Source organism: Mastomys coucha, unplaced genomic scaffold (assembly GCF_008632895.1).
Source record: "Mastomys coucha isolate ucsf_1 unplaced genomic scaffold, UCSF_Mcou_1 pScaffold22, whole genome shotgun sequence".
Taxonomy (NCBI): Eukaryota; Metazoa; Chordata; class Mammalia; order Rodentia; family Muridae; genus Mastomys; species Mastomys coucha.
The window spans coordinates 103,592,714-103,620,046 of NW_022196905.1; the positions used below are offsets into that span (position 1 = coordinate 103,592,714).

Genomic DNA, 27,333 nt, shown 5'->3' on the forward strand with positions numbered 1-27,333 from the left:
ATAGATAATGGACCTGCCTATACAGCTCAAACCTTTATGTCATTTTGTAAACAGATGGAAGTTCATGTCTCCCATGGCTTGCCATATAATCCTCAAGGGCAAGGAATTATGAAGCATGCTCATAGCACCTTGAAGGAGCTTTTACAAAAACAAAAAGGGGGAATTGGCCAAGGCCATACCCCAAAAGAAAGAATAGCTCTTGCCCCTTTTACCTTAAATTTTTAAAATTTGGATGTAGATGGCCTTTCTGCTGCGGATCGTCATCAGTGCAACAGAGGTTCCTTGAAGGGATTTGTGAAGTGGAAGGATGTGATCACGGGCATATGGCATGGTCCTGATCCAGTGTTGGCATGGGCGAGAGGATCTGTTTGTGTTTTTCCCCAGGATCGTTTGGAGCTTCTGTGGGTTCCCGAACGACTGACGCAGAAGTGTGCCATGCAAAATGAAAAGATTGTACCTGAAGGTTCTGTGCATCCTCCTGCTCCTGTTCCTGATGGAGAGCCAAGCAGAACCGGGGAAATTGGTCGGCGAATTTTGAGCATCTGATGGATCAACTGAGATTGTCCATGGCTACAGTCAATTCCACACAGGTGGATGTTGGGTTAGTCTCTGGCTTGTCATCTTGGAAAGAATGGGCGGGCATGGGGGCTATGGTTGGTCTCCTATTGCTGGCCTGCCTTGTGGGCCTGTGGTGTATTTGCAGGATCAGGTTCACTCAAAGGCAGGATGCAGCCATGATTGTGCAGGCATTTACGGCCATTGAGGCAGGACAGTCTCCCCAGGTATGGCTGGCAGTCATGCAAAAATGATCGTCATGTTCAGGCTGCAAGGCGAAGAAGCACTGCACTCCGGGTCAGCTTCTAGTGGCCCCCAAGAAGAGCATGTCTGATTGCATGCGGGTTGATACCCCAGGCCCCGCCTCTGAGAAAAAGGTATCAGGTCTGGTACTCTTTGGGTGGATGACACCTAAGGAGGATCAGTACAATGTCCCTGTTTCTAGCATCAGAGATCAGACCTCTACTCTTGCCTGTTTCATTTAAAAACTAAAAGGGAGAACTGTGGAAAGCCGCTTGAGCCGCGCCCCAAGACGGCGCTGGCTTCTGCCATCCCGAGAGCGAGCGGCCTCATAAACAAAGTCCTTATTTGGCTAAGCTTGCTGCCCTTGGTTGCTTCCACATTTGGTGACCTATCCGCTTTTGCCACGTGGCCCATTGGGATTGGCTAAGCTTGGGAGTGCTTAATGGCCAAGGACGTTGCCCTTGGTGCTGAAGACTGTTGAAGGTTCCTGAATAAACTGCTAAAAGAAGAGCTCGTGGGTCGCCCCTTTCTTGCTGGTCGAGGCGGATGCGACAGAGTAGTACCCTGAACTGAGAGAGTAAAACTAGCCAGTGTCATTCTGATTTTTTTTAAGTGTTTACTTTGTCCGCATGTTAATCTGTGTACTGTGTGTGTGCAGTCCACTATGGAAGCCAGAAGAGGACATCAGATCCCCTTGGACTGAGTTACAGACAATTGTGAGCTACTATGTAGGTTCTGGGAAACAGCTGGTCTTTTTAAAAATATTTGTTTGCTGAGCAGGGTTCTCTGCATAACCTGGCTGTTCTTGAAATTGCCCTGTAGACCAGTATCCTTGAACTCTCCTGCCTCTGCCTCTTGAATGCTGAGATTAAAGGCCTGTACCACCACCACTCCTAGCCAGATACAGCTGGTCTTAATATGAGTTATTAGAGCTAGTATTTTCACAGACCAAAACTGAAAGCTTTTGCTGATGAGATAGATCTTCCATATTGACCCTTCAGAATCTGCTAGCACCTGGTCTGAGGGTCAGACTTTCTGTTGAATAATCAACATTGTGTTACTAATATTACTAATGTTCAGCATTTCATAGAATGAAATTTGATCATATTCACACATACACACCCTTTTCTCCCACATCCATCTTTCTCCACTCTCACCTCCCCACCTTCCTAGCTCCAGGGTTTTCTATTGTTGCTTAAACCCATTGAATTGATTTGCATTGCAGAGTGTGGTTCCTGCCCTGCCACTTGTTCAGCCTATCAGGGGTCACATTCCAAAGAAACCTGACTCCTCCTCAAAGTAGTAACAGTAGCTCCTCAGCTTACACAGCTTGTGCATGCCATCACAGCTGCTGAGTTCACATGTCCTACTGCCCTATTGTGTCTTGTGCACTTTGCTTTGAAGTTGTACTGCCTCTGGTTCTTAAATTTTTGTGTACCCTCTTCCTCTAAGAGCCTTGGAGGGAGAGGTGTGAAATGTTCCACTTAGGGCTCAACACTTCTCACACACTCTCACTCTGGACTTGATGAGCAGCTGTCACCTGCAAGCAGATTTTCTGACGAGAGTGGAGAGGTAAACTTACCTATGGGTATAGCGATGTCATTAAAAGTCATTTTAACCCTGTGCTCATTTAACAGAACAATATTTGTTTCTCAAGCCTGTGACCTATCCAGCCACAGATTCTTGGCCCCATTAACAGCACCTACTATTTCATGGAGTAAGCCTTAGATCGAATCAGAAAGTGGTTGAGCAACTAGAGAAGGCTTAGCAGGAACACTTACTTCAATAGGGTTTGGTTTGGTTCCTAGAACCCAAATGGCTTACAACTGTCTGCAACTCCAGTTTCAGAGGCTCCGATGTCCTCCAAGGTCACCAGTCACACACATTGTGCGTGGACATATTGGAGAAAAAATCATCATTTTCAAGAAAATGGTTGGTGCCTGCCCTGGTGGTGCACGCCTTTAATCTCAGCACTTGGAGGCAGAGACAAGTGGATCTCTTGAGTTCCAGGACAGTCAGGGTTACACAAAGAAACCCCGGGGTTTTTGTTTGTTTGTTTGTTTGTTTGCTTGTTTTTGTTTTTTAAAGCAGTTGCTTCCTCCTATAATGCTTGTGCCACTAATGCACCTGTGGGCATATCTTGTCAGTCTAGTCATTATTGCAGCTCACAGAATTCACAAATGGATAAGGTTTTCTCTCCAGCTAGCCAGTAGGAATGATGCATCCAGGTTGAGTACCAACCTGATTTTTTCCATGTTTGATGGCCTAAGTATGTGGTATCTTGTTCAATAATAAAGTCTTACTGTTAAGTTCTGTTTTGGAGGGTAACTAAGAACACTGGCAACAGTATGCATGTTTGGGGGTTTATGGCACCCAATGGCCAACAGTTCAAATAGGTAACCCATTATTTTTTAGCATGTTACCTAGTTGGGATATAGGATATACCCCAATATAGGATAACTCCATTTAAACTTATATGTATATACTAGAACATACCTACAGAAGGTTTTTCAAAAGGCCTTTAGGCTCAGAAGAGGGCATCAGATCCCATTACAGATGGTTGTGAGCCACCAGTAGTTGCTGGGAATTGAACTCAGGACTTCTGACAGAGCAGTCAGTGCTCTTAACTGCAGAGCCATATCTCCAGCCCCAGTTGCATCGATTTACTTGAAAAGTGTTTTAAACTTCAAACAGCTGAAAATTCCATTGTGTAAATGTAGTCATCAGTTGATGGGTCTCTAGGCTGTTTTAATTTCCTGGTTATTGTGAATAGAGCAATTAATGTGGAAGAGCAAGTACCCTGTAGAAGTAGATAATGGGTATAGAGTCTTGTGTGTCTGCCGGAGAGTGATGTAGCTGGAGAACCACCACACAGATTTACAGTGTATCAATTTGTATTCAAACTGGTGAAGGATTGATACCCTTTCTCTACAGTCACGCCACGTTCTGCTGTCCATTTTCAAAAACCTTGTCCATTCTGAGTGGTATAAGGTTGTTTGACGTCTCAAAGTAGTTTCTCATTTCCCTGATGGCTCAGGTTGACCAACATAAAAATTTTCTCAGGCTTTAAAAAATAAAAAATTAAAAGAAAAATTTTTTTCCTATTTTGGATATAGGGTTCTCCTGGCAGTCCTGGAGTCCTCTGTGTAGACTCAGCTGACCTTGACCTCACAGAGATCCACCTGCCTCTGCCTGCCAAGTGCTGGGATTAAAGGCTAGAGCCATTATGCCCAGCCCTTACTTATGTGTGCTTGTTTGTGTACCAAGTGTGGTGCCTATGGAGGCTAAAAGGGGTCATCAGTGGGCAGTGGTGGTGCATGCCTTTAATCCCAGCACTTGGGATGCAGAGGCAGGTAGATTGCTGAGTTCGAGGCCAGCATGGTCATCAGATCCTCTGGAACTTGAGTTACAGATAACCTTGAGCCATCAGCCTGGTGTTGAGAATTGAACTGGGTCTTCTGGAGGAGCAGCAAGTGCTCATAACAGCTGAGCTGTCTCTCCAGCCCACTGTATCTCTTGAGAAGTTTGTTTAGTTCCTTGTTGTATTCTAAAGATTGGCTTATTTGCTTGTTTGGTTTTGAGGTTTAGGTTTGTTTTGTTTTGTTTGTTTTGGTTTTTTGAGACAGGGTTTCTCTGTATAGCCCTGGCTGTCCTGGACTCACTCTGTAGACCAGGCTGGCCTCCAACTCAGAAATCCGCCTGCCTCTGCCTCCCAAGTGCTGGGATTCAAGGCGTGCGCCACCACCGCCTGGCTTGTTTTGTTTTTTTTTTAAAAAAAGACTTTTAATGCCTGTGTGTGTGGTATGTGAGCATGGGCTCTCACTAATGGCTGTGTGTTCTAACTGCTGTGCTGAGCCATCTTTCCAGCCCGTGTTTTAAGTTATTTTAGTTCTTTGTGTCTTCTAGATACTAATTCTCTACCAGATGTGTAGCTAGTCGACACCTTTTCTCCTTCTGTAGGTTTTCTCTTCACTTGAATGAATACTGTCCCTTTGTTGTGCAGAAACTTTAGTTTCATGAGGTCCCATTTATCAGTTGTTGGTTTTACTGCCTGCACTACTGGGGTCCTGACCAGAAAGTCCTTTCCTGTGCGTTTAAGTTTATCCCTCACACTTCTGTCAGATTCTAGGCATCACACCTTACACTGAGGTTGTTTGACCCATTTGGAGTTGAGGTTTGGGCAGGGTGAGAGAGAAGATTCCAGTTTAAAGCCGGGTAGTGGTGGTGCATGCCTTTAATCCCAGCACTTGGGAGGCAGAGGCAGGCAGATTTCTGAGTTCGAGGCCAGCCTGGTCTACAGAGTGAGCTCCAGGACAGCCAGGGCTACACAGAGAAATCCTATCTCGCAATCTCGAAAAACCAAAAAAAAAAAAAAAAAAAAAAAAAAAAAAAAAAAAGATTCCAGTTTATTCCACATGCTGCTATTTAGTTTGACCAGCATCACTTATTAAAGATGATGTGTTTCCTCTGGTGTGTATCTTTGTCCCCTTTATCAAAACTCAGACCGTGGTGTTTGTGGTGATGTGTGTGTGTACTTATCTGGGTCCTCAGTTCTATTGCATTGGTTAATGTGCCTTTAATATGCCAGTGCCATGCTGTTCTTACTACTGTAGCTCCATAGTACAACTTTAAAGTTGGGGATGGTGATACCCTGAGGGGCTCTTACCGTTCAGGATTGTTTGGCTGTCCTGGGTTTTTTGTTCCATATGAATTTGAGATTGCTTTTCAATTTCTGTAGAGAACTATATTGGAATTTTGATGGGATTGCATTCAATTTGTATTTTTAGTAGGATCCTCATATTCACAAGCTTAATCCTACCAATCCATGAGTGTGTGAGGTTTCCCTATCTTTTGTTTCTTCAGAGTCTGGAATTTTTAATATACAAGTCTTTTACTTCCTTAGATTTATTCTAAGCTTTTTGATTTTTATTTATTTATTACTATTATTCCCACAATAGGGTTTCCTCTGTGTAGCTCTGGCTATCCTGGAACTTGCTCTGTAGATTAGAAAGGCCTCAAGTTCAGAGATCCCCCTGCCCCTACCTCCTGAGTGCTGGGATTAAAGGTGTGTGCCACAACCACCCAGCAAGCTTTTATTTTTAGGACTATTATTGATGGGACTATTTCCCTGATTTGTTTCATTTATTTCTGGCATTTGTATATAGGAAGGTTACTGATTTTTGCGTGCTAATATTGTATCCTGCTACTTTGCAGAATGTACTTGTCAGATAATGGGATTACTGGTGTGTGTGTGTAGTTTGTATTTTATGTATAAAATCATATTGTTTTCTTTGATTTTAGTGGAAATGCTTTGAGATTTTCTCCATTTAGTATATTGGCTGTAGGGTTATTTTTGCCTTTATTATGTTGAAACATGTCCCCCTTCCAGGACGTCTATCACAAATGTTGGATTTTGTCACAGGCCCTTTGTGAATCCAATGAGATGATCATGAGGTTTCTGTCCTTGAGTATGATAATATGTGGTGTATTAAGTTTATTGACTGACCCATTCTGAATAATCCTTGCATCTCTGGGATAAAGCCAACTTGATCATTGTGTATCTTTGTAATTTTTTTAAATTTAGTTTTTGAATATTTGAGAATTTTTACATCTATGTTCATTTAAGAGGTTGGCTTATGCTTTTTTTTGTGCATCTTTGGCTTTGGCATCAGGCTAAAACTGAATTAAAGAAGTAATTTAGTGTTCCCTCATTTCCTACTTTCCAGAATAACTTGAGGAGTACTGGTATTAGTTCTTTTCTGATAGAATTTGCTGAGACACAAATTAGACTTTGTGAACTAATGTATGGTTGGCTTTGGAGAAAGTTTTTTTGCAGTGGGACCTAGGCATCAGGAATGAGATCTCTGGTAATGTTTTTGATGTGGTTGGTTATCTGGTCTTGCCTTTATGGTGTTTGGATCTGGTTTTCAGTTCTTGGGGCCACTTTGTGTTGATCTGCAAATGGGGTGTCAGTTGTGGTCCAGCTCAGCAAGGATAAGTTCAACCTCTGAGCCTAGGAGTAAATATCCAGGCTTAGAAGATTGCTACTAGCTGGGCAGTGGTGGCACACGCCTTTAATCCCAGCGCTTGGGAGGCAGAGGCAGGCGGATTTCTGAGTTCGAGGCCAGCCTGGTCTACAGAGTGAGTTCCAGGACAGCCAGGGCTACACAGAGAAACCCTGTCTTGAAAAACCAAAAAAAAAAAAAAAAAAAAAAAAAAAAAAAAAAAAAAAAGCTACTGTCAATCTTCAGAAGTTTGCAGGGCCTCACCTGGTTCTGTAGGTGGTTCTTAGGTAGCAGGGGCTCCTGTCTCAGCAGAAGTGGGTGTACTCTGAGGGTGGTAAGATGGGGCTCTCATCTAGGATCAGGACACTGCATGATCCCAGTATCTTGATGTGTGGGGTAATAGACTGGCTCTGGTTCCTACCTGGATTTGGGTCAGACTCCATTTGGTAGGTAGATGACTGATGGATGGTAGATGGAGTGAGTCTGGAGGTACATGGTCAGACTCCATACCATGCTGAGTGGTGCCACTCACTGGTGGGTAGGCAAGGCAGACAGGCCAAATGGGTCTGGGGTTAGACTCTACAATGTCAGGGTAGCACAGTGGGTGGAGTAACTGATAGGTAAACAGGCAGATGTTCCTACCTCTATAACCGCCCTGGCTAGCCAGCCTGATCCCTAAGGGTATGTATACCACACCCTGCTTGAGAGCTAGCCATCTTCATGGGCAGTGTCTCAACACCCACCTGTCACCCGTTGGGCCTGAGTGTAGGCTTACATTTTTCTCAACCCTAATTTTAAGAACGGTTCTTAAAATGCTTTAACCTCCCTTCTAGTCCACCACCCACCAGAGGTAGTAGAAAAGAAAGGTTATTAGGATTCAGGGGGAAGTGGACCTGTTTAGAAATTGTTCTTTGGAGCAAATCCAATCTGTGTTGTCAATAGTTCAGTTCACAGGAATCAACAGCAGCAACCCAATCCACTTGCAAACATTTCATGAATATACCAGCAGTCCAGTTCAATAGTGTCGGGATAGCAAGCGTATATCAGCAGTGGTGGCACAAACTAGCAGACACAGCCAGGCCGCTGCTGAACCAGCTATGACCAGCAGGAAAGCCATAAGTTCTCAATGAAAAGATAGTGAAAAGTAGAGACCAAGAAGCACTGCAAAGCTGACTATGCAAGCCGTAACTATCTGTTGGGTCCTGTTTATACTTTTCCTCCAACATCACGTGTCTTGCACGTGTCTGCATCAGCTGATTCGCCAATCGGCAGGAGTCCACTGAAGAACCTGCCAGAACACCACCACAGTTTTTTGGTATGCTTCTTTTTTTGTTGTTGTTTTTTCGAGACAGGGTTTCTCTGTGTAGCCCTGGCTGTTTTGGAACTCACTCTGTAGACCAGGCTGGCCTCGAACTCAGAAATCTGCCTGCCTCTGCCTCCCAAGTGCTGGGATTAAAGGTGTGCGCCACCACCGCCCGGCAGTATGCTTCTTTCTCTATGAAGTCATGACAAGTGGAACTCAGCAACTCAATGTAAGGCAAATCAATCCTTCACGAATTCTTTCGCATGTCTGCCTTAGTGAAATTATCTTTTCACTGATGTCTCTGCTTCATGTGTGCCCCAGCAAATTACCATCCGACACAACTGACTTAACAAAGAAACCAGAGTTTTCACTTTACCTGAGTCATTAAGGTTTGTCTGGGTCTGTACAGGATCAGACATCTGGTGATGGTGGTGGACACACCAGAAGAGGTAGAGACCATGGGGCCAACTAGGCTGTGGGCCACCTGGGGATCTGCCTGCATGAGGCTAGGTGTGAGGGCTGATTTTGCTTGATAGCTCTAAGCAGAAGTGAAGCATTGTTTTTTCCTGTGTCATAATGGAAGGTCTCCAGGAGAGGACTTTGTATGGTTGTACACTGGGGTCACCTGATCGTCTAGGGTAGAAGGGAGACTATGCGCTCAAGGATATTCCTACTCTCTGGTACAGTCCTGTTGCCAGGTGGCCATGACTTAGGAGCAATATAGACTGAAAGCCTTTGGTTTATTAACATAAGACAGAACAAGAAGGGTGTAGAAAGGTTATTTATTAGCCTTTGCTTAGTAGGACATCTTGTCCTTTTAAAATCCTATTCAAGTACAAATGCTTGTGTTTACAAAGTATTTACAATTTCAGTCCTATTTCTTACATTTTTAAAAAAACACAACAGCTACCTGGTTGAAAAATAAACAAAAGCAACTGCCAAAAATGAAGACTGCTTCTCAAACTACCTTTTGTGTCTCACCAAACAACCACATAGCTTGGGCACACTGAAGAAGGCTGCCACAACAGTGGGAAGGATGGAGAAAGGTGTGTTGTTCACCAAGGAGCCCATGAACCTACAGGAAATGGGAACTGCTGCTGGGAGCCAGATACCAGGTACCCAGAAACCCCCAAAGCTCTTTCTCCCAACACAGCACACACCAAAACAAAATGATGGGGTTTTGCTTGAGACCACATACAGAATCTCTCCTGTTTTTTCAACACCTGCTTTCTCCCCAAGTTTCACATTAAGAGTTCTGGGTGGCATCAGGATGGGATGTATTGTCACATTCCTGCCCACACAGGATACAAACAGTGGGATGGACATGATGGCACACAACACAACTACTTCTGTCTTCTGGGCTGCAGTGCTGACATGACAGCACAGGCAGGCCTCAGGTGACCCAGGCCAAAAAACAGGCTTCAGCAATGATGTAGAACATGGACCTTCCAGTCTGGCTGGCATAGTCAGCTCATTCTGTCCATGAATGCCACATGTCACCTTGCAGTAGTAAGGAGTAAACACATAGGACTCAGCTTCTAACCCTTTTCCCTTCAACTGCAATGGCCATGACAGGCACAACAGTTCAGTCACAACACATGAAATTGGTTAAGAGCTGCCAGGGTAGACCAAATGATGCCTTCCTAGGCAAATGCTAGGCTCTCCAGATTAAGCCTAGGCCAGGAGAAAAGTAAGGGAAAGTAATGTTGGTTTCAGCTCCACCAGGCTACCTCACTGCCATATACAGCACCTGAGACCCACACTAGCTAGTCACAAGAACACTAAAGGATCCACGGAGATGCCTAGTAAAATGTGTCTAAAACACAAAGTTACTATACAGAGATGGTATCAGCCCCAGAGCTTCATTCAAATCAAAGCTAATGTTCACTGGGTTCAATGTTCAAGATGAGTGCCTGTAACATAAGCCATACTGGGAAGGGTATATGTATTTTGAGAGGAGCAGAATGGAGGCTCTGGAAAGAGATAGGGATCTCTCCTGCTGAAGGACTACAATGCATGTGCTGAACAGTGGTATCCAACAATGGCAGGGTATGTAGCCCTACCAAGTGCTGAGCTGTGCACACTAAGAAACTGCACTGCCTAAACATGGACCGCCACTATCACATATCACATACACACAGGACAAGGTCAAACAACTGTGTAGCCACCCAGATCTGGCTATAGATCCCAGAGTCTAGACAGTATAAAGTTTTGGCAGGATGGTGCCAACCAGTTTCCATCCTACTGGCATGGAGGTTTGGTGGGTGTCTTCAGCCTCACTGCGGGAACTCTCATTTGCAACTTTGGCTGCTGGCTCGGGCTGTCAGAGCTGGCTGGAAGCTGTGCTGGGCTTGGGCCACCAGGGGTTTGCAGTGATGCTGAAGCTGTAGTCACCACCTGCTGCTGGATGAGCTTCTGCTGCACCACCTGGGCTGTTGCAGTCACTGTTGGGATCATCTGTACCTGTTGCCCTGCTGCTGTTGCCTGTGTGAGCGTCACCGTCTGTGGAGAAGCCTAAGCCAAGATCAGAAAGCACATGTTACCAGAGTGCAGCCCTGGCGAGCCTACTGCTCTAACAGGAAACCATTGCAAACACTCCATGGTCTTAGAAAAACGGCAAAGGATTTGGGGCCAGTGTAACATTATTTTGGTTTCTTCAAGTCAACAGGCAGCTTAAAGTGAAAATGCTGTCAGCATTTAAAACAAATGCTGCATCACTTGCCAACCTTGGCTCCACCTGGATCCCGCACTGCTGACACTGGCCTACACTTCCCAGAAACTGTAATCCTACCTTGTGGAAAATGCCAAAGGTTCCTGCTGAGAGCAGGTTCAGGCACAAGCCAAGTCCTTAAGCTCAGTGGTCCTGCTCTAGAAATTCCCCAGTCATTTTCCCTGGAAGCTCATCTTTTTGTGTGCATTAATTATGAAAACCAAAAGCAATTCTCTAATGACTAGCATCCTGCTTCAGAAGGATGAAAACCACAACTTTCCAAAAATTTGTAGCACGCCCCCCAGGACTCTGCACAGCCTACCTGCTGCGAAGCCGATGCAACCTGCTGTATACTGGCCACAGGTGTTTGTTGCTGCACAACTTGAGGAAGTTTTGCAACCTTGACAAAACAAGGCAAGCATAGGATTCAAAATACATGCACAAACATCCTTCTTAAAGCAAATATAATAGCAAGTAATATGGAAAAACAATCTCAAATGTGCCCACCAGGATCCTAGGAGTGTGAAGAGCAATTGAGTCACCTTCATAAACAGCCCATAACAACTCCAGGGGATTCCAGTTTCATATTTTAACTTTCTCTTTTAGTAAATGTGACTTCAAATTTGAACTGCAACATTAACTAACATTCCAAGGTTATGGATAGGCAGCACTGTATCTTAGCCAACAAGCTAAGTGGACCAGGAGGAGGCCTCACCAGGACAGGCACTGAGAATTCCAAGTCGTTTCATCCATCATAATTAAGAGCTCACATAAAACAAAACTTCCTACCCTGTGTTCACTTCCTGCAGACATGGGTTACAGAAGTCTCTTACTGTTGTCAAAATTCACTTTTTTTTCCCCACAATGCAAAAGCAAGAGGTTTATTGTCTGGCATGTCAGGGTCAACCCTCAGTCAGCAAAATTTACTTTTTAAAAGCTGAAGCTGTAGCTCAGTAATCAAACTCTTCTCATAAAGCCATAGGTTGAATTCTCAGAATCACAAAAGCTATATAAAACTTCCTGATACAGACTGTGGTGGTACCTACAACCTCCAGCACTCTGAAAGCTGGGCAGGAGGATAGTGAGTTTGAGGTTAACATGGGGTATACATATAGCATATTCAAGGCCAGCCTGAGCAATATGAAACCATCTAACTATCTGTTTAATATTCAGATTTCTGTAACTTCAAGTTTGCACAAAGGGGATCCTAAAGCCTGTGGTAGCAATGTTGATGTGTCTGAAATTCAAAAATTTATGCAAACATTCATACAAATTAATACTTTTTAAAAAATGTAACAGCTAAAGCCAGAAGATAGAAATGTAAACACATGGAAAGTAGTCAGTCTTTGTCTGTGTCTGTCTCTCTGTCTCTGTCTCTCTGTGTCTCTCTGTCTCTGTTTCTGTCTCTGTCTCTCTCTCTCTACGTGTGTACAAATCTGACTGGGAAATCTCTGTCCTGGTAAGACCCTAAAAATAACAAGTATTTACAGTGCCATCTGCACAGAATTGTACACATTACCACGGTTACCTGGATCTGAGTCTGCACCTGCTGAGTCCCGGCCAGTTTCTGGGCTTGGGAGATGGGTGTGGTCAGAAACTGGGTTTTAAGGGCTGGCTGGGCAGCATAAGTGACCTTCTGCTGCGGGCCCTGAGTAGTGATCTGTTGGGTGGTCAGCTGAAAAAAAGAGATAGCAGAGGCTCAGCCAGGTGAAGACTAGACTCCCTACTCAGAGCCTCAGCAACTGCCAAGGGCCTGCACCTCCTAGACAGTATGGTCAGGGCCATCCTAAGATCCTGGCACTGCCCTACCTTTCCACACAGGAAGCAGTGTATCCTGAAATCCAGACCCGGTATCTAGCTTGAGCCTACTCACCCTACCATCATCAGTTACATGAACATTTACCTTAAAATGAAAGGATAACAAAAGACACTGACCACATTAGCACCTCCACCTTGAAGCCTGTACCTTGTGAGGCCTGTAGCCCAACAAAGCCCAGTTACTCTGGACCCTCCTCCCCAGCACAGAGTTGCTCTGAAGGAATCCATACCTTCTGCTGGACGGCAGCCTGGCCCTGGGCAACCTGTGGTTGGATGGCCTTCTGCTGGACAGCCGCCTGCTGCTTGAGCTTCAGCAGCTGTTGGACATGGACGGGTTGGGCCACGACAGTCTGCCCTACAACAACACCAAGTCAGTTAGGCAGGTCCTGGCAAGGGCTCCCTGCTTATACAGGTTCTGTTCAGAAAAGATTAAGTTCTAGAATTAAGGCAAACTAGGCAGGCTCTAGGTATACACTGTGTTTCTATGTCATAGATAATGAAACGTGGAAAATGTCAGAATGTTAATGGTTAAAAACCAATGGCCAACCAAAACTTGGGACTTGGAAACCTAAGAGAATTTACCCTCAGCCCTAGGACAACATGTGAAGCCAGTGTTAGGACAAAGCAAGGCAGTGACCATCTCCACCAGGAAAACCTCCCTGTGTACCACATGGCCACCTGAGAAAGGCATGCAGCAAGAGGAGGCTGCAGGAAGGTACCTGCTGTTTTTTGTGGCTGTCCAATTGCCACGCTGATCCCTGCAACATTCATAGGCAGGGTCGTGACCCCTGGCGAGGAGACCACAGCTGCTGGGACAGATACCACCGGAGGCTTTGCCAAGGCCACCTGAGCAGGCTGGGGCGTCTGAGTTTGCATCTGCCCTTGTGCCTGCAGCTGAGAAGTAGGGACTCGAGTCTAAACAGTGGAAATAACAGGAGAATCCAGAGAAATTCAGACATTGTGTGTCTTCTTTCCTACTTTTTAAGAAACATCTTTTGACCAGAGGTCAAGAAAATTTACAAAGATGTACTAAGTGGAAAATCTAAAGTCACGAGGCCAGCCCAGGGATCTCTGCTTGTCAGTAACAGATACATGGGGACAGAATCTGTACAAGACCTTTGGGTTTTCAGCCCTGCTGCCATATTCTGATGTCAATAAAATTCCAAATACACCTCTCACCAGTCATGTGCCACTTATTCTCCATCTTCTGGCTTCCACTCCCTTCTCTCCAAGATTACTGCCACAACCACCTAAAGCTACCTGATCCTACAACTTTTTCACACTGCTACCAAGTGCTTTTCTCCTTAAGTTACATTCTACAAAAGGACAATGGAAATGAGTCAATTTTTGTATATATAGAGATTATCCAAATAACACATGAACAAAAACCTAAGAAAGTAAAAGCTACCCACAGTCTTAAAGGGCCACACACAGGAAACTGAAAATGATATTCTGCCTTCTAGGCATCTCTTCTATCTGTGCAAAAATGCCATAGTAGACCGAGTCACTTGTATTTTGTAACCTCTTTTCTTTACAAGTCACTTTTAAAGTCCTTGATGAAAGGTTAACCTTCATTGTCAATCTGACTGGATTGAGAACTGCTCAGGAGACAACCCTCTGGGAAAGACTGAACCTGAATGTGGACTGGGAGCCCAAACTGAGCCTGCTGAGCTGATGTCAGCACTTGTCTCTGCTCCCGGACTGCAGAGGCAATGTTTCCTGTCTCCTCTTTCTCACACTGTCACAGCTCCCCACCATATAATCAGGTATTTCACATCAAGGAGGAAAGGAAAGGAACGAATCCAGTTGCTAACCCACCTTTTGAATGTCTCTAGGTTACAGCCGCACTGTTTTTGTAGGAAATATGAGCACTGCTGTATTAATTAGCATGTGAGGTTGTGGCCTAATTACTACAATCTTCTCTGCAACAGCTAATTGAGCTTCTGTCTACTAGCTGTTACCACTCCCCAGATGTGCAATTTTGTAAACACAAGCACAACAGTCTTCTTTTTGAAATAAGTCATCCTCAGACTTACTCTCTGGTGGAGGGGCCTCTCACAAAGACTTAAACACAGAGCAGAGCCCAAGTACCTGGGACCAAGGCCCTATCTCAAGCTACAGTTGTTAAGTACAGGATCCGAGCAGGTAATTAGCCCATATGCCACAGTTCCTTCATTTGTAAAAGGTAGCTCAATATAAAATACCCAGACTGGTGCGGAGCTCCTAGGGCAGCACTGGCTGGGCGAGCCCTCCAAGGAGCACCCGTCATTGGCTGCCGTGACACAGAAGGTTCCGAGCACACTGACCAGTGTGTGCATCTCCCCAGACACCACTATCTGCTACATTCCTTCCTTTAGACCTTCAAAGGCTTTCTCCTGGCTGCCAAGTGATCACTAGTGAACTGGTCATGGAACCTGTGTGCCTGCAACACACACACTGTGCTCCTGTACTCTAGCCACACTGGCATTGCCCCTTCTCTTCCCTGGCAAAGAACAAGACAGCTAGTGTGCTGTGTCTCCCCTCACTGTTCACTTTCTGCTATTCCCAACCACTCAGTCCGTACAGGCCTGGTGACACTCGCTGGTTCTATAAGAAGCTCTAGCACAACCTGCCACAAATCTCATTGCTGATCCTCTCCAAGGATCAGATCTGCAGAAGGTAAAGGTGCACGCTGTGCAATCCTACACTTGAGTTTAGGCTCCATAGTTCTTGTAAAGAGGAAAGAAAGCCCACTCTACAGTTCCCAACCTAGACAAGTCTCCCCACCACCCGAAATAACAAAAACAAAACAGCTTAGGGGAAATAGAGATGGTACTTTGGACAACACATACATGAATGAGAACTTACAAGCCGGGCCACCTGGAGGTTGGCCACCGTGGTGCCTGTGAGCAAAGCTCCAGGCCGTGGGGCTGTGACTGTGGTGAGCTGAGGACTCTGCTGTTGCTGTGGGGGCTGTGGAGTCTGAACTTGCACTTGAGCTGGTTGCTGTGGGGGACCTGGCTGGGCCTGCGGTGGTGGGGGCTGTGGTGGCAGCTGCATCTTCTGTTTCTGCATCTTGATGATGTGTTCCTGAAATCCAAATAAGACATGCCCTCCACATGAGCGAACCATAAGCCACCTTCCCTCTCTACTGAGATATCAGGTACATTAGCTGATATGCAGACAAACCATCGGCACTGCCACATGGGCACTGAATGAAAATCAGTACTTCACTGAAGAAACCAGGAATAGCAACTCTGACAGATCACTAAGTTCAAACCAAGCTTTCCAGGTTCTTACTTCTCACAACCAGTCAAAATACACAGTTAATGACTTTGTAACTAAACTCCAGAAATAGTAATAACTTGGCAATAAACTCTATGCCTTTCAAAGAAGTACAAACATCAAGGTAACAAGATAATGAGCTGGGCATGGAGGCTCATTCTAGCACAATGGAAGTAGAGAAAAAGACCAACAACAGCTACATGACTTAAATACAAAAACAAAACTATCAAGAACATTATCAAAAAACCCCAAAAAACAAAAAAACAAAAAAACTTAAAAAGGCTAGACAGGGCTGTCTAATTCAGCAGCCACAGCCTTGGGGGTCTATGGGGTGCTCTGAAAACATAACTGCTGAACGAGAAGCTGAATGTCATAGTTTGTGGCATTTCAAATGATTTAAGACATGTGCATAGTAGCTACACATAGCTGGGTAGCTTCCAACCGAGGTGCCTGATCACCACTTCTTAAAAGGTGCAAGGTTAAAGTAATCATAAACACACTCAAGAGGTCCCAATAGAACGAGGACAGACACAGTCAAAAAAGAAACACAGGACAACTGATACATCTCTGGATCCTTCTCAAGCCTCACAGAGGTGGCTGCACCTCAGCTCGAGTGTGTCAAGCCTCTCACCAGAAGCTCAAAATATCAGGCCCAGCAGTCAGTAGGAAACACCAGAAAAAGTTCTTGTTCACACTGTGTGTATTTTTCTGGTTGCTTTTGATGCTGCATACTCGCAATTCTGCATTTGTGGCAAGGATATAGCACTACCTTCTACAGGAAACACATTAGTACAAAAGACAGCAAGATAATAGCAGACTTGCAAAACTAGGAACATCAATGTTTAAACAAGCAACAAAGAGAAGTATATTGTGACCTAGGGGCTCCTGAAGAGGAGCACTGAGGAATGCCTTTGTACTGTCCTCCAAGAATGGTTCACATTTTAGTCCTTTGGAAAATGAGCTGTGGCATATACTGCATAGGATTCAAGATGCACTTTCAGCAGGAAACTAAGGTTTCCCAATGCTTCTTAGAAGCATGACACACGCTTCCTGAATGGAAAGCTGTTTATATACAAGAAAGCAGGCTCTCTACCTAAAGGCAATGCTGGATTTTTACAAAATAGGTTCTGAACTGAAGAAAGGTTAGGTATGCCTGTGACATATAGTAAAGGATATATTTACCGGTGCTAGCTTGCCCACAGCTTTGATCTGTGCAGGAGACTGGGCCTGGCTCTGGAGCTGTGGAACTTGCACCTGGGAAGCCTGCTGCTGTTGCTGCTGCTGCTGCTGCTGCTGTTGCTGCTGCTGTTGCTGCTGCTGCTGCCTAAGAAGCTGGAAATGAGCAGCAGGGGTGATTTTTCCAGGTAGCTGAACCCCTGTGGCTGTAAAGAGGTTGGCTTGTTAGACCTTTGCATCCTCAACTCTTCTAGAGAGTAATTGCAAACTGAAGCTCTGATAGTGGATATTGGCTCAGGGAAAACACCAAGCCCCTTTACCTTGAGACACCTGGGTTACTAAGGAGCGGGTTGGGGTCTGCACTGGAGTCAGGTTGGTAGTGACCACAGCTGAGGCTGTCACGGAAGTAACTGCTCGAACACTTTGAGTTGTTGTCATGGACACCAGATCAGTGGTGGCAGTGGCTGGGGAACCAACTGCTCGTTGCTGAGTGTGGACCACCTGAGCAGGAGCAGAACCTCCAGATGTCTAGAAAGGTAACATGGGAATGTTATCATAGCTGTCCACTGTGAGGCAAGATGTATGTTTCCCTCTAGAAGTCCATAGTTTCAATGGCTTATTACGTGCAATTTAAATTGAGCTGGGCACGGTGATGCATCCCTTTAATTCCAGCAGTTGGGAGGCAGAGGCATAGAAAACAAAAAATGTGTGAATTGTTTGTCAAAATTCATTTTTAGTGTACAACTCTCCAACTGTTCTGGTATCATCTGGTGAGGACAGTCCTTTCCTTTATGGTTTCCCTTGGCATGCTCAGCAAACCCATTGGTTACACACGAGCATGTGTATCTATATAGTTCTGTACCCTTCCTAACTCCATCCATTTTTGGGTCTATCTCTGTAGGATATCAGAGAAATTACATCTTCCAAACAAAAGTATTTTCTAAATCGCAGAGGGACACAGCATGCTGATGTAAGAAGAGCATTTTTGGAACTTTCTTTTTTTGATTTTTAAAGACTATACCAGGTTCAGGTATCTTTTTTTTTTTTAAAGATTTATTTATTATTATACATAAGTACACTGTAGTTGTCTCAGACACACCAGAAGAGGGTATCAGATCTCATTACGGATGTTGTGAGCCACCATGTGGCTGCTGGGATTTGAACTCAGGACCTTTGGAAGAGCAGTCGGTGCTCTTAACCACTGAGCCATCTCACCAACCCGTGCATTAGATCTTTGAGATGTCACTTCTTATATAAGAGACAGGCTGCTTTTCAGGCTTGGTATCAGAGAATCAAGTGTATTGCAATGTGTTTTGACTGTAAGCTAAGAAAAGAAAAGAAGGTGGCTGACACTAGGAAAACTTTCTGACCACATGTCCTATGCTATGCCACAAAAGGCATTTCTTCTTCACCTGGGGGAATCATCTTCCCACAGCCAACCTATACCTTGATGCTTGTGATGGCTCTCTCTCCTGCCATTTCCTGCCCAGCTGCCTTCACCTTGGGGAATTGAATTGCTTGCTCTCCTCATATGGCACTGAGCCCCACTCCAGCACAGCACTCTACCAGGGCAACCACGTCACCTCTGCTTTCCACTGGCAAACTGAGGCACAGGTAAGGGCACCTGGGCCAAGGGGACTGGCTGCTGTTTCTTCAAATACCACCTCTCTCCTCTCTGAAAACTTGTACTATGGGGACATTCATCCTTCCCTAATAATACAAAAGAGAACAGTTTCCTTACACCTAATGATTTCCAAACTGACCAGCTGCTTATTCGTGAAATTCAAACTAGACCAGTTACTTTTCTCATCTATGGAACATTCAAGAAGCAAATAGTCTTCCCAGAATACAAGTCATGGTATGCTCTCTGAGCATGGGAACAACTCACAGTCAAAGCTCCAGGACCCACAGGTGATGCCAGACGTTTGTTAATAGACTGGAAAGTAGCAGCAGGGACACCAGCTATTGTGTTCACAATCACATTTCCACTTACAGTCCCTAAAGAGGAGGACATGGGTGAGGCCAGAAGAGAAAGACCAAGCTCTTTTCAAGCCCTGTGCACCCTCCTCACCTGTTGGGATGCTTGTTCCAGTGACTGATGTTTTAATGGTTCCTGCCTATTGAAAACGGAAACTCAGGTTAACTTCAGGTCAGGCCTTCTGCCACATAAACTCTGCAAAATCAATTATCAGCAGCCAATGCAAATCCCAGAGCATATTCCTTCGGCTGCCTTCAGTCTGCTCACCACTAGGGTTGTCTCCAGCTTGGCTCCCCTTCCCATGCTGCCTCTCATCACATGCATTACCTTCAGCCCTGAGTTCCTTCCCTCACACTGGCCACATGCAAACTTCTGTACGAGCTGCTTTCATTCTTCTCACCAATGCTTTCCTGTCACTCAGACCTCAACTTCCAAATACCACTTCTTCAGTATCTTCCTATCAACCAATCACTGTTCAAAATTTTCCTGTGATTATTACTCTATTCCACATAGGAAGATAAACTTCACTGGGCAGGAGGTATTACTTTCAAAGTCCCCACACCATATAGTGTAGACGTATCATCTGAGTGAAGGGGGAATGTTGCCTGACCACATACAAAAACTCACCACAGCTCAATGTTAATGATTCAAGGTCTGAGTGAGGAACATCTCAGTTGGTAAAGTGCTTGCTTTGCAAGTATGAGAATCTTGAGTTTAACTCCTCACCAATGTAAAAACCTCCAAGTAGTAGTGTATGTTTGTAATCCTTGTACTGGTGAAATGTAGACAAGAGGATCCCTGGGGTCCACTGGCCAGCCTACTTAACCAAATCTGCAAGCTCCAGGTGAAGGCCCATCCCAAAATTGATAGTGGACATCTCCTGAGAGTACCACCCAAATCTTTGGCCTCTGTGTAGAACAGCATTCCTGTGTACATGTATGCACCACACAAACACTTTCATGCCTGGCTGACAGCCTTAAGTGTCATCCCAGTTAGCACAGGGCCTGTTCTCTTTGAATGTGACCACACATGGCTTCAATGACTGTGTGATGAACACCACAGAAAATGAACGTAAGCATTTATGTCAACATCTGTGTTGCCCACACTCTTGAATTTCTTTTGTCTATTTATGTACTTATAGCTTGAGAATGTGGGTGAGTACTGAGTGGCATTCCCAAGTGGTAGCCGTGCATATACAGTGACCCAGAAGGCACTGATCTGTCCTCTTGCAGGGAGTGAGGGAACCACCTCATCTGTCTTATCTTACAGAATGCAGCTTCTTTCTTGTATGAGTTGTGGCCTTTGTTTTACAGCTTGGCCGCACTCATAATCAACGATTCTCTTGTTTTAAATGCTCTCAAGTCTGGATTAAAAGCATGTGTGACTATACCCAACTGTAGGACCCAGGTCCTCCTTAGTCCTGATCCTCATACTGGACCACTGGCTGGCTTCTCATACTGGATCCTCAGACTGGCTTCACCCTCCCAATCCATCAAGGATGGCTCAGTCAGCTGAAAATGCAGGTGTCCCCTAGGATGCACCCTGAGTTCTCACAGAGAGAGGTACAAAGACTATGGGTTTAGAGGCTCTCACCAGCACAGCAGCACTGCCCACAGTTGTCATTGTGGGCTGCCCCTTTGACTGTGGCTGCACAGGCTGTGGCTGGGCCTGGACCTGGGGCTGGGGCTGGACAGCAGGCTGCCCTGCTGGTGTCTGACTGCTTGCTGCCTGTGGCTGGGGCACTGGTGGTGGTGGCTGCTGTGGAGGTGGCGGGGGTTGTTGCTGCTGTTGCTGCTGTTGCTGCTGTTGCTGCTGCTGCTGCTGCTGAGGGGGCGGTTGTGTCACCGGTGGCTGCTGTGCCTTCTGCTGATCAGCCAAAGCCTAAAAGGACCAAGTGGGAAAAGAAGCTGCTAAAGGAACTGGACCCAGCCTAGGGTGACAGCATGTTACAGCAGCATGGTTGTAAGAGGACCCAGGTTTCAAGACACCATACCTTTTTTTCTTTTGCAATTCGCTCTGCACGGAGAGATGCAACTTGAATGGGAGGCAGCGGCTTGTCATAGTTGATTCCACTTAGAAGTAAAAAGCCAAAGTTAAAAAGCTCTTTTATCTATAGCTTCAGTTATATATAACAGCCATGTTAAAAAACATTGATTGAAATATTCCAGAAAGTTCATTAAGTTTTTTGTTTTTTAAATAGACTTAATTTTTTATTTTATTTATATGAGTATACTTTAGCTGTCTTCTGACACAGCAGAAGAGGGCATCAGATCCCAATACAGATGGTTGTGAGCTGGGAATTGAACTCAGGACCTCTGGAAGTACAGTCAGTGCTCTTAACTGTTGAGGCATCTCTCCAGCCCCTATACTTAATTTTATAAATTATGTATATGTGTTTGAGTTTATGCACACAGGTGTCTATGGAGGCCAGGAGATGGCACTGATTTCCTGGAGCTGGAATAATGGGTGGGTGTGAACCATATGACATGGGTACTAAGAACCGAACTCTTATCTGCTGAGCCAATCACCAGCCCTATAATTCATTAGTTTTAAACTACATATTGCCCTCAATATTTTGAAAACATACTTTGACACATTCATTCCAGCCCAGGGTATGAGTTGTGTGATTGGTCCAGGGTATATACTGTATATGCTACTCAATTACTATAGTAACTGTCATAGTCTCAGCCACCAGACTGACTATATTTCAGGCTTGTGTTAAGAAACAGTCGGACAGTGGTGGTGTGTACTTAATGCTTGCACTTAGGAGGCAGAAGCAGCAGATCTCTAAGTATGTGGTCAACATGTCCACAGAGTTCCAGGATGGCCAGGGCTACACAGAGAAATCCTGTCTCTAAAAATAAGTAAAATAAAACAAAACAAAACAAACAAAAACCCACCAGTCAACCAAAAAATACAAACAAAAACCCAAAACCAAAACAATCCCCCCCCAAACAACAAACAAAACCCAACTTGGCTTAATAATGTACAAAAAGATAATGATGGGAATATATATATGCCAAAAAGTAGCCATACAATGCTTAAATGAAAAGTGAAAGGTATTTACTTAAGAAAAAACAGTGTACAGCACATGGTGGCTCATGCCTGCTTGTACAGGATTCCCATCACTCTGGAGGCTGAGGCAGGGGGATTACTACAAGTTCAAGGCCACCTTGTACTAAAGCCTTGTCTCAAAAAGAAAACATATGACCCTGCCTCCCCAGTATACACGAGATTCAGTACTTTCTGCAGTTTCAGGAATCTACTATCAGGCAGTACACCTCCACAAGTCCTCCACAGCCTACCAAAGAACCTAGAGCCTGTCCAAAGATACTGCAAAACACTGGACAAATGCCACCCTATCTCCTCTTCCCACTAAATAAACAACTCTCCTACCAATACCCCAGAGCAGATGCTGTAAGGTTTTCTTCACCCAGCTAAATTACATGATGGGCCTAGGTGACCTCACTAATGTTCACATCTAACTATATGAGTGCCCTGCTCAGCCCATCAAAGTCTCACAGCCCCTGCAGCACACTCTGTTTATGCCTATACTGCTCTGGTGACTCTGAATCTCTTTTGTCTTCAGCTTCCTCTCCAGGCCCAGCTCACAACCCACCTTCCTTGGAGGTGACTAAACACCCTGAAACGATGCTTCCCAAACCCTAAGCATCCTCCTTTATGTCCTATTTTCTGTACAGAACACAGCTACCTGTGAAGATCCTCTATTCCCTCTTTTATGCTACATACACCTCTGGAAGGCATACCAGCATCCTTCATTATGCACTGTGTGCTCTGCTAGCTCTTGACCTATTAACAAAAACAACAGCTGAATCAATTCATTGTTTCACTCAACCAATAAGCACTGCTGCAGAGGTGCAGACAGCGAATGAGTCATATAGGGCATCTCTGAAGGTAATCCCTATCAGAAAGAAAAACATTAGGCCTGGGCTTTAAGTTTCCACATGGTGGTCCAGCAGTGGGAGATGGAACACGGAGAGGTGAATTTTAGAGGGCACTGCTAAAGGAAACCTAGTACTGCTACTGGGCTCTCAGCAAATGTGCCATGAGTTGAATCTTTGGTGGCAATGACCACTCCCACAGCTATATCACAAGGAGACATACAGGATTTAACAAGAAAGCAGGCGCTGGACAGGAAATGGCCAGTGTGCACACATGTAGTATTGAAGACAAAGAGGTGGCTGTTTCACCCAAGCAGATCTCCTTCCTAATAGTTATCCCAGAGAACATATAAAAAAGCACTGCTCGTATCCAGCCCATAGCTCAGTTCCAAAGAGAGCTTCCTCTTCCCATCTCATCATCCACCCACCTACTATTTTCTTTTTCCTGTATTGAATAACTAAGTACATTCATCTTAATATCCTTTTATGGTACAACCAACAAAAGTTGTACCTGCAGGCCAGAGGAACCTGATAAGAAACTTCCTTGCAATCACTCTCTTAGCTTTAGAACACATTAGCTATACCTGAGAACAAAACCCCTGCCACAAAGCAAGAGGGGATGATGACTACTTATAAATATAGGACATGACTCTCAATGTGTCTGGCTATCTGGCAAGGGCCACCCCAGACAAAATCTGATCAAGAGCAAAAAACCTCCAGTTTTCTCAAGCTCAGGTCTGTACCATCATGGCTAAAGCTTAAATCATGCCATTTTATACTAGAGTTCAGTATTCTACTGAAGTTAAAGTAACTAGATAAACTCATTTCAAAGGTAAAAAATGTGTCAAATTCATAAAAGTACCTTTCTGCCAGCACAGAGGCATGTTTGGGGTTCTTCTGAAAGGGATTCATGCCAAGCCTGCAACAGAGAAACAAGAACAGTTACAGAACAAGGGCGACCAATCAGAAGCAAGTCTCAGTCAGCAGCCTCTAAGCTAACACAATCTCAGTAACACAGTGAGAGCCCAGAGAACATACAGAGGCTTGATTGGGGGGCTCCTCTTGCCAGCTGTCATTTTCATCAGCTCAAAGTGGCTTGTATACAACTGGGTGTGAGTGGCGTTCTCATCCTGAGCATAAATCTGGCTTGTGCGGAGCGGACGGTTGTTCTTACTCTGAAACAAAATTGATAGGAGTTCATCAAGTTTAGACCATTAGCCTGACAACTACTCTGGAAACAGCATTTGCTGAATCAGAAGCCTGTGTCTAAGCTCCAAGGGCTGCACACCCAAGTTCCATTCCCTCCCTCCCTCCCTCCCTCCCTCCCTTTCTCCCTCCCTCCCTCCTTCCCCTCCTTTCCTTTCCTTTCCCTTCCTTCCTTCCTTCCTTCCTTCCTTCCTTCCTTCCTTCCTTCCTTCCTTCCTTCCTTCTTTCCTTCCTGGGATAACCTAATACAACAGTAGCAACAAAGAGTGATCACCATTTGCTGGTACCTGGCAATCTTCCCCAATCCTTAGGGACCTTTGCTCAATTGAGCCTCCCCCTTCACTGAGGAGAGAAATATTGCACAGGGTCACACATGGCAGGTGACAGGGTAGGGCTGGCTGCAAGTCTTCAACTGCTGAGTCTAATACCCACGGTCAGTAAAGGGCAGTGGTAATCTAACACAGATACTGTCTACCCACAGTAAACAGTAGGGCAACAGGGATGTCTAAGACTGCATTCCTTGAAGGCTGTGACATCATTTGTACTTCATGATCTTTCCTGCTCATAATGCAGATAAACAAAAGGACATTCAACAGTTGTCTACTTGCTACCCAGATACCCAAACACTTCCCCTTAGATACAAAGTGCAGAGACACGTCTGTGCAAGGTCAGAGACAAGAGTTCAAAACCCCACCTGATCCAGGACTCTCTCTGACTCTCAGTATCTCTGAATCCTAACTCCATTACTGAAGTCAGTTATACCTAGTATAGTTATGATATACTTAGGCAAGTAAACACGTGTACATATTTGTTGCTGGAGGGATGCCTTAAGTTCAGAGAGAATGCCAAGGAAAGTCAGAACTAAAAAAACAAATGTGCATAGTTACATGGATCAGCTTGTGAATACTGTCCCCTATATAAGCATTCTCCAATTTTAAACAACAACAACAACAACATTAAACAAAGGGAAGCAGGGAGAGGGGAAAGTAAGAGCCAGTGAGTCACACCCACCACCAGAGTGAAGGCAAGACAAGGCCAAAGGCAGGAAGGACATGTGTTCAGCAACAAAACCCTGATTGGTTCTAGCCATGAACAATAGCTCCAGGGCTATATAGACACATGTATGTTATGATTACTGGCATCTAGCCACCATGTTACAAGCTCCAACAGGGTGTCAACAACACGGAGGCTTCTCAATGTCCCTAAGGGTCTCAGTGAATCACTGTGTGGTTCCTTCAGGTGAAAAAGCAAAGCCTCTATTGTATAGGAATAAAAGGCACTTGATAAAACCCTAAGTGCTGTATTTCTGATCCTACAGTCCAGGCTCAGCCTGAATCTCACTGTGCTCCTTTGCACAGGCACTTACAGAAAGCTTTCCATCTCATTCAGAACACCTCCTCGTACCTTATAAATATTTTGTGCCTTTTTCTTTGGATTAGCTTCACAAATCAGCTATAAAAGAAGAAAATATTTTAGCTTTATTTTTTTTTCAATATTAAGGTAATGGCTGCTATTATTATAAATGCTTCCAGAACATAAAAGAGTGAATGTGAGATTTTAGGAAATTTTACGGTAGAAGAATCACAGAATGGTATCATGAGGAAGGCTTGCTTTTCTATTAAAAAAAGCAAACAAATGTTTTGTTCTGAAACGAGTGTTTTAGAAATGACAAGAGATGGTTCAAAGAGTGGTCACAGAAGTGAGGTGAGTGTGGCATCCTCGTTCCGAGGGCACACATGGCTCTTAACACCAAAGTCGTTTTCACAAACTGTACCAAATCAAGGACTTGTCTTGCCTGTCTTGCCAACATTGCTGTTGCTCCTAAGCTAATAGACATACTGAGATGATCAGAAAGACAGTCTTCTCTGCACACCTGCCTTGGCAACAGGGTAGAACATTTGCAAAAGCTGGTGTGACATGTGCAGAAAAACTAGGGTTAAGTGGCAAAAAAAGAAAAAGAGGGAACTGTGTAAAGGAAAAGAAAGCCAAATGGAGAAACAGAAACAGACAAACTCAGAGCAGGAAGGAGGAGAGCGGAATAGAGGCCTGCATGTCCCTGAGCAGCAGCACTGACTCATTTTCGTCCAGGATACAAACCATAGTAGGTTTCTTAAAATGAAAGACAATGGTTTGGCCATATTACCAGTCAATAAATACTTGTAATGCTCAGAATTATCCCAGAAAGAGACTGCTTGTCAAACCACTGACTGTGCTTGCAGCTCAGAAAGTATGAGCTGACTCTTCTTTAAATGAACTGGTTACCAAATAAAAAGAAGAGTTCTTCCCTCACTCATCCAAAGCTTAGTAACAAAAACTAGCTATAGTGAAGGACTGATGATGTAGTTTTCCACACTGCAGTAACAGCACAGATGCTGGCACCTGGTTCATATGCTGCTGACACCAACCCTCCACAAATGTTTACACTGTGTGTCAGGTACTATGTATACGTGGGGCCTCACTGGGTCAAGAAGGCTGACTTCATCATAGTCTACCAGGATGGCTACACTGCCCAGCAATGCACAGCAAGACCTAGTCAATGCAGAGGCCAGATCTTCCCAGGAGTCCAAGCTCACCTTCCCCTCCTCTCTGGGAATGATGACGTTCTCATAACGATTCCGGCACTGCTTGGAAGAACGGTAGATTCGACTACAGGAGTTGACAACATCACTGACAAGGTCCCAATTAGGAGTGTGGGCAGGTGACACAATCGTGAGGTTCAAGGGCAGCTCAAGCAACTGCTTTACAGCCTGGAGGTTGAGGTTTCAGAACACACAGGTCAACACATTTCAAATGCACTGGTGATGTCTTTCCACGTGTCAAAGACACCCCACATAGCACAGTGAATTGCCAATGTGGGGGAGCAAACAAACCACAGGAATGCTCAACTCAAAGATAACACAGCCACCCACCTGTAGCAAGGCCCAGTCCTCGCCGATGAGCCAGTCAGGACTGTCCTGGGCAGGTTCCCCTGAGGACTTGACATAGGTGGGCAGAGGCTTGGCAAAAGGTGTCTGCTGCTTCAGCAGCAGGTTCTTCTTCTGCTCTTTGCCTTCACGCCGGATTTTCAACATGCCAGGTGTTGCCCGGTCAAACAAGGATCGTGGTGGGACAACTGCTTCGCCGTGCCGCTGCTTCTTCTTCCGGCCTGCAGCTGAATGGGAGCAGAGTTTGGC

At 44.9% G+C, this 27,333-nt stretch overlaps 1 protein-coding gene across 21 annotated transcripts in view; it reads right to left on the reverse strand.

The window, feature by feature from the left end:
- Window positions 1-8,873: 8,873 nt before the first annotated feature.
- Ep400 (E1A binding protein p400) overlaps window positions 8,874-27,333 on the reverse strand; it is a 107,964-nt gene continuing 89,504 nt past the window's right edge. For 15 of the 21 annotated variants that reach the window (XM_031337350.1, XM_031337349.1, XM_031337344.1 and 12 more), the window contains 17 exons: window positions 27,070-27,311; window positions 26,734-26,907; window positions 25,565-25,612; window positions 23,993-24,129; window positions 23,817-23,873; window positions 21,046-21,124; window positions 20,646-20,933; window positions 19,146-19,191; window positions 18,963-19,072; window positions 17,395-17,602; window positions 17,081-17,280; window positions 15,482-15,703; window positions 13,354-13,549; window positions 12,865-12,989; window positions 12,345-12,491; window positions 11,139-11,216; window positions 8,874-10,620 (listed from right to left, as the gene is read on the reverse strand). In XM_031337350.1, coding sequence (XP_031193210.1) covers window positions 10,348-10,620; window positions 11,139-11,216; window positions 12,345-12,491; window positions 12,865-12,989; window positions 13,354-13,549; window positions 15,482-15,703; window positions 17,081-17,280; window positions 17,395-17,602; window positions 18,963-19,072; window positions 19,146-19,191; window positions 20,646-20,933; window positions 21,046-21,124; window positions 23,817-23,873; window positions 23,993-24,129; window positions 25,565-25,612; window positions 26,734-26,907; window positions 27,070-27,311 — 2,630 coding nt within the window. In that variant the 3' untranslated portion in view covers window positions 8,874-10,347. The remainder of the gene's footprint in view (window positions 10,621-11,138; window positions 11,217-12,344; window positions 12,492-12,864; window positions 12,990-13,353; window positions 13,550-15,481; window positions 15,704-17,080; window positions 17,281-17,394; window positions 17,603-18,962; window positions 19,073-19,145; window positions 19,192-20,645; window positions 20,934-21,045; window positions 21,125-23,816; window positions 23,874-23,992; window positions 24,130-25,564; window positions 25,613-26,733; window positions 26,908-27,069; window positions 27,312-27,333) is intronic. The other 6 variants (XM_031337354.1, XM_031337363.1, XM_031337362.1 and 3 more) reach the window with 3 other exon arrangements.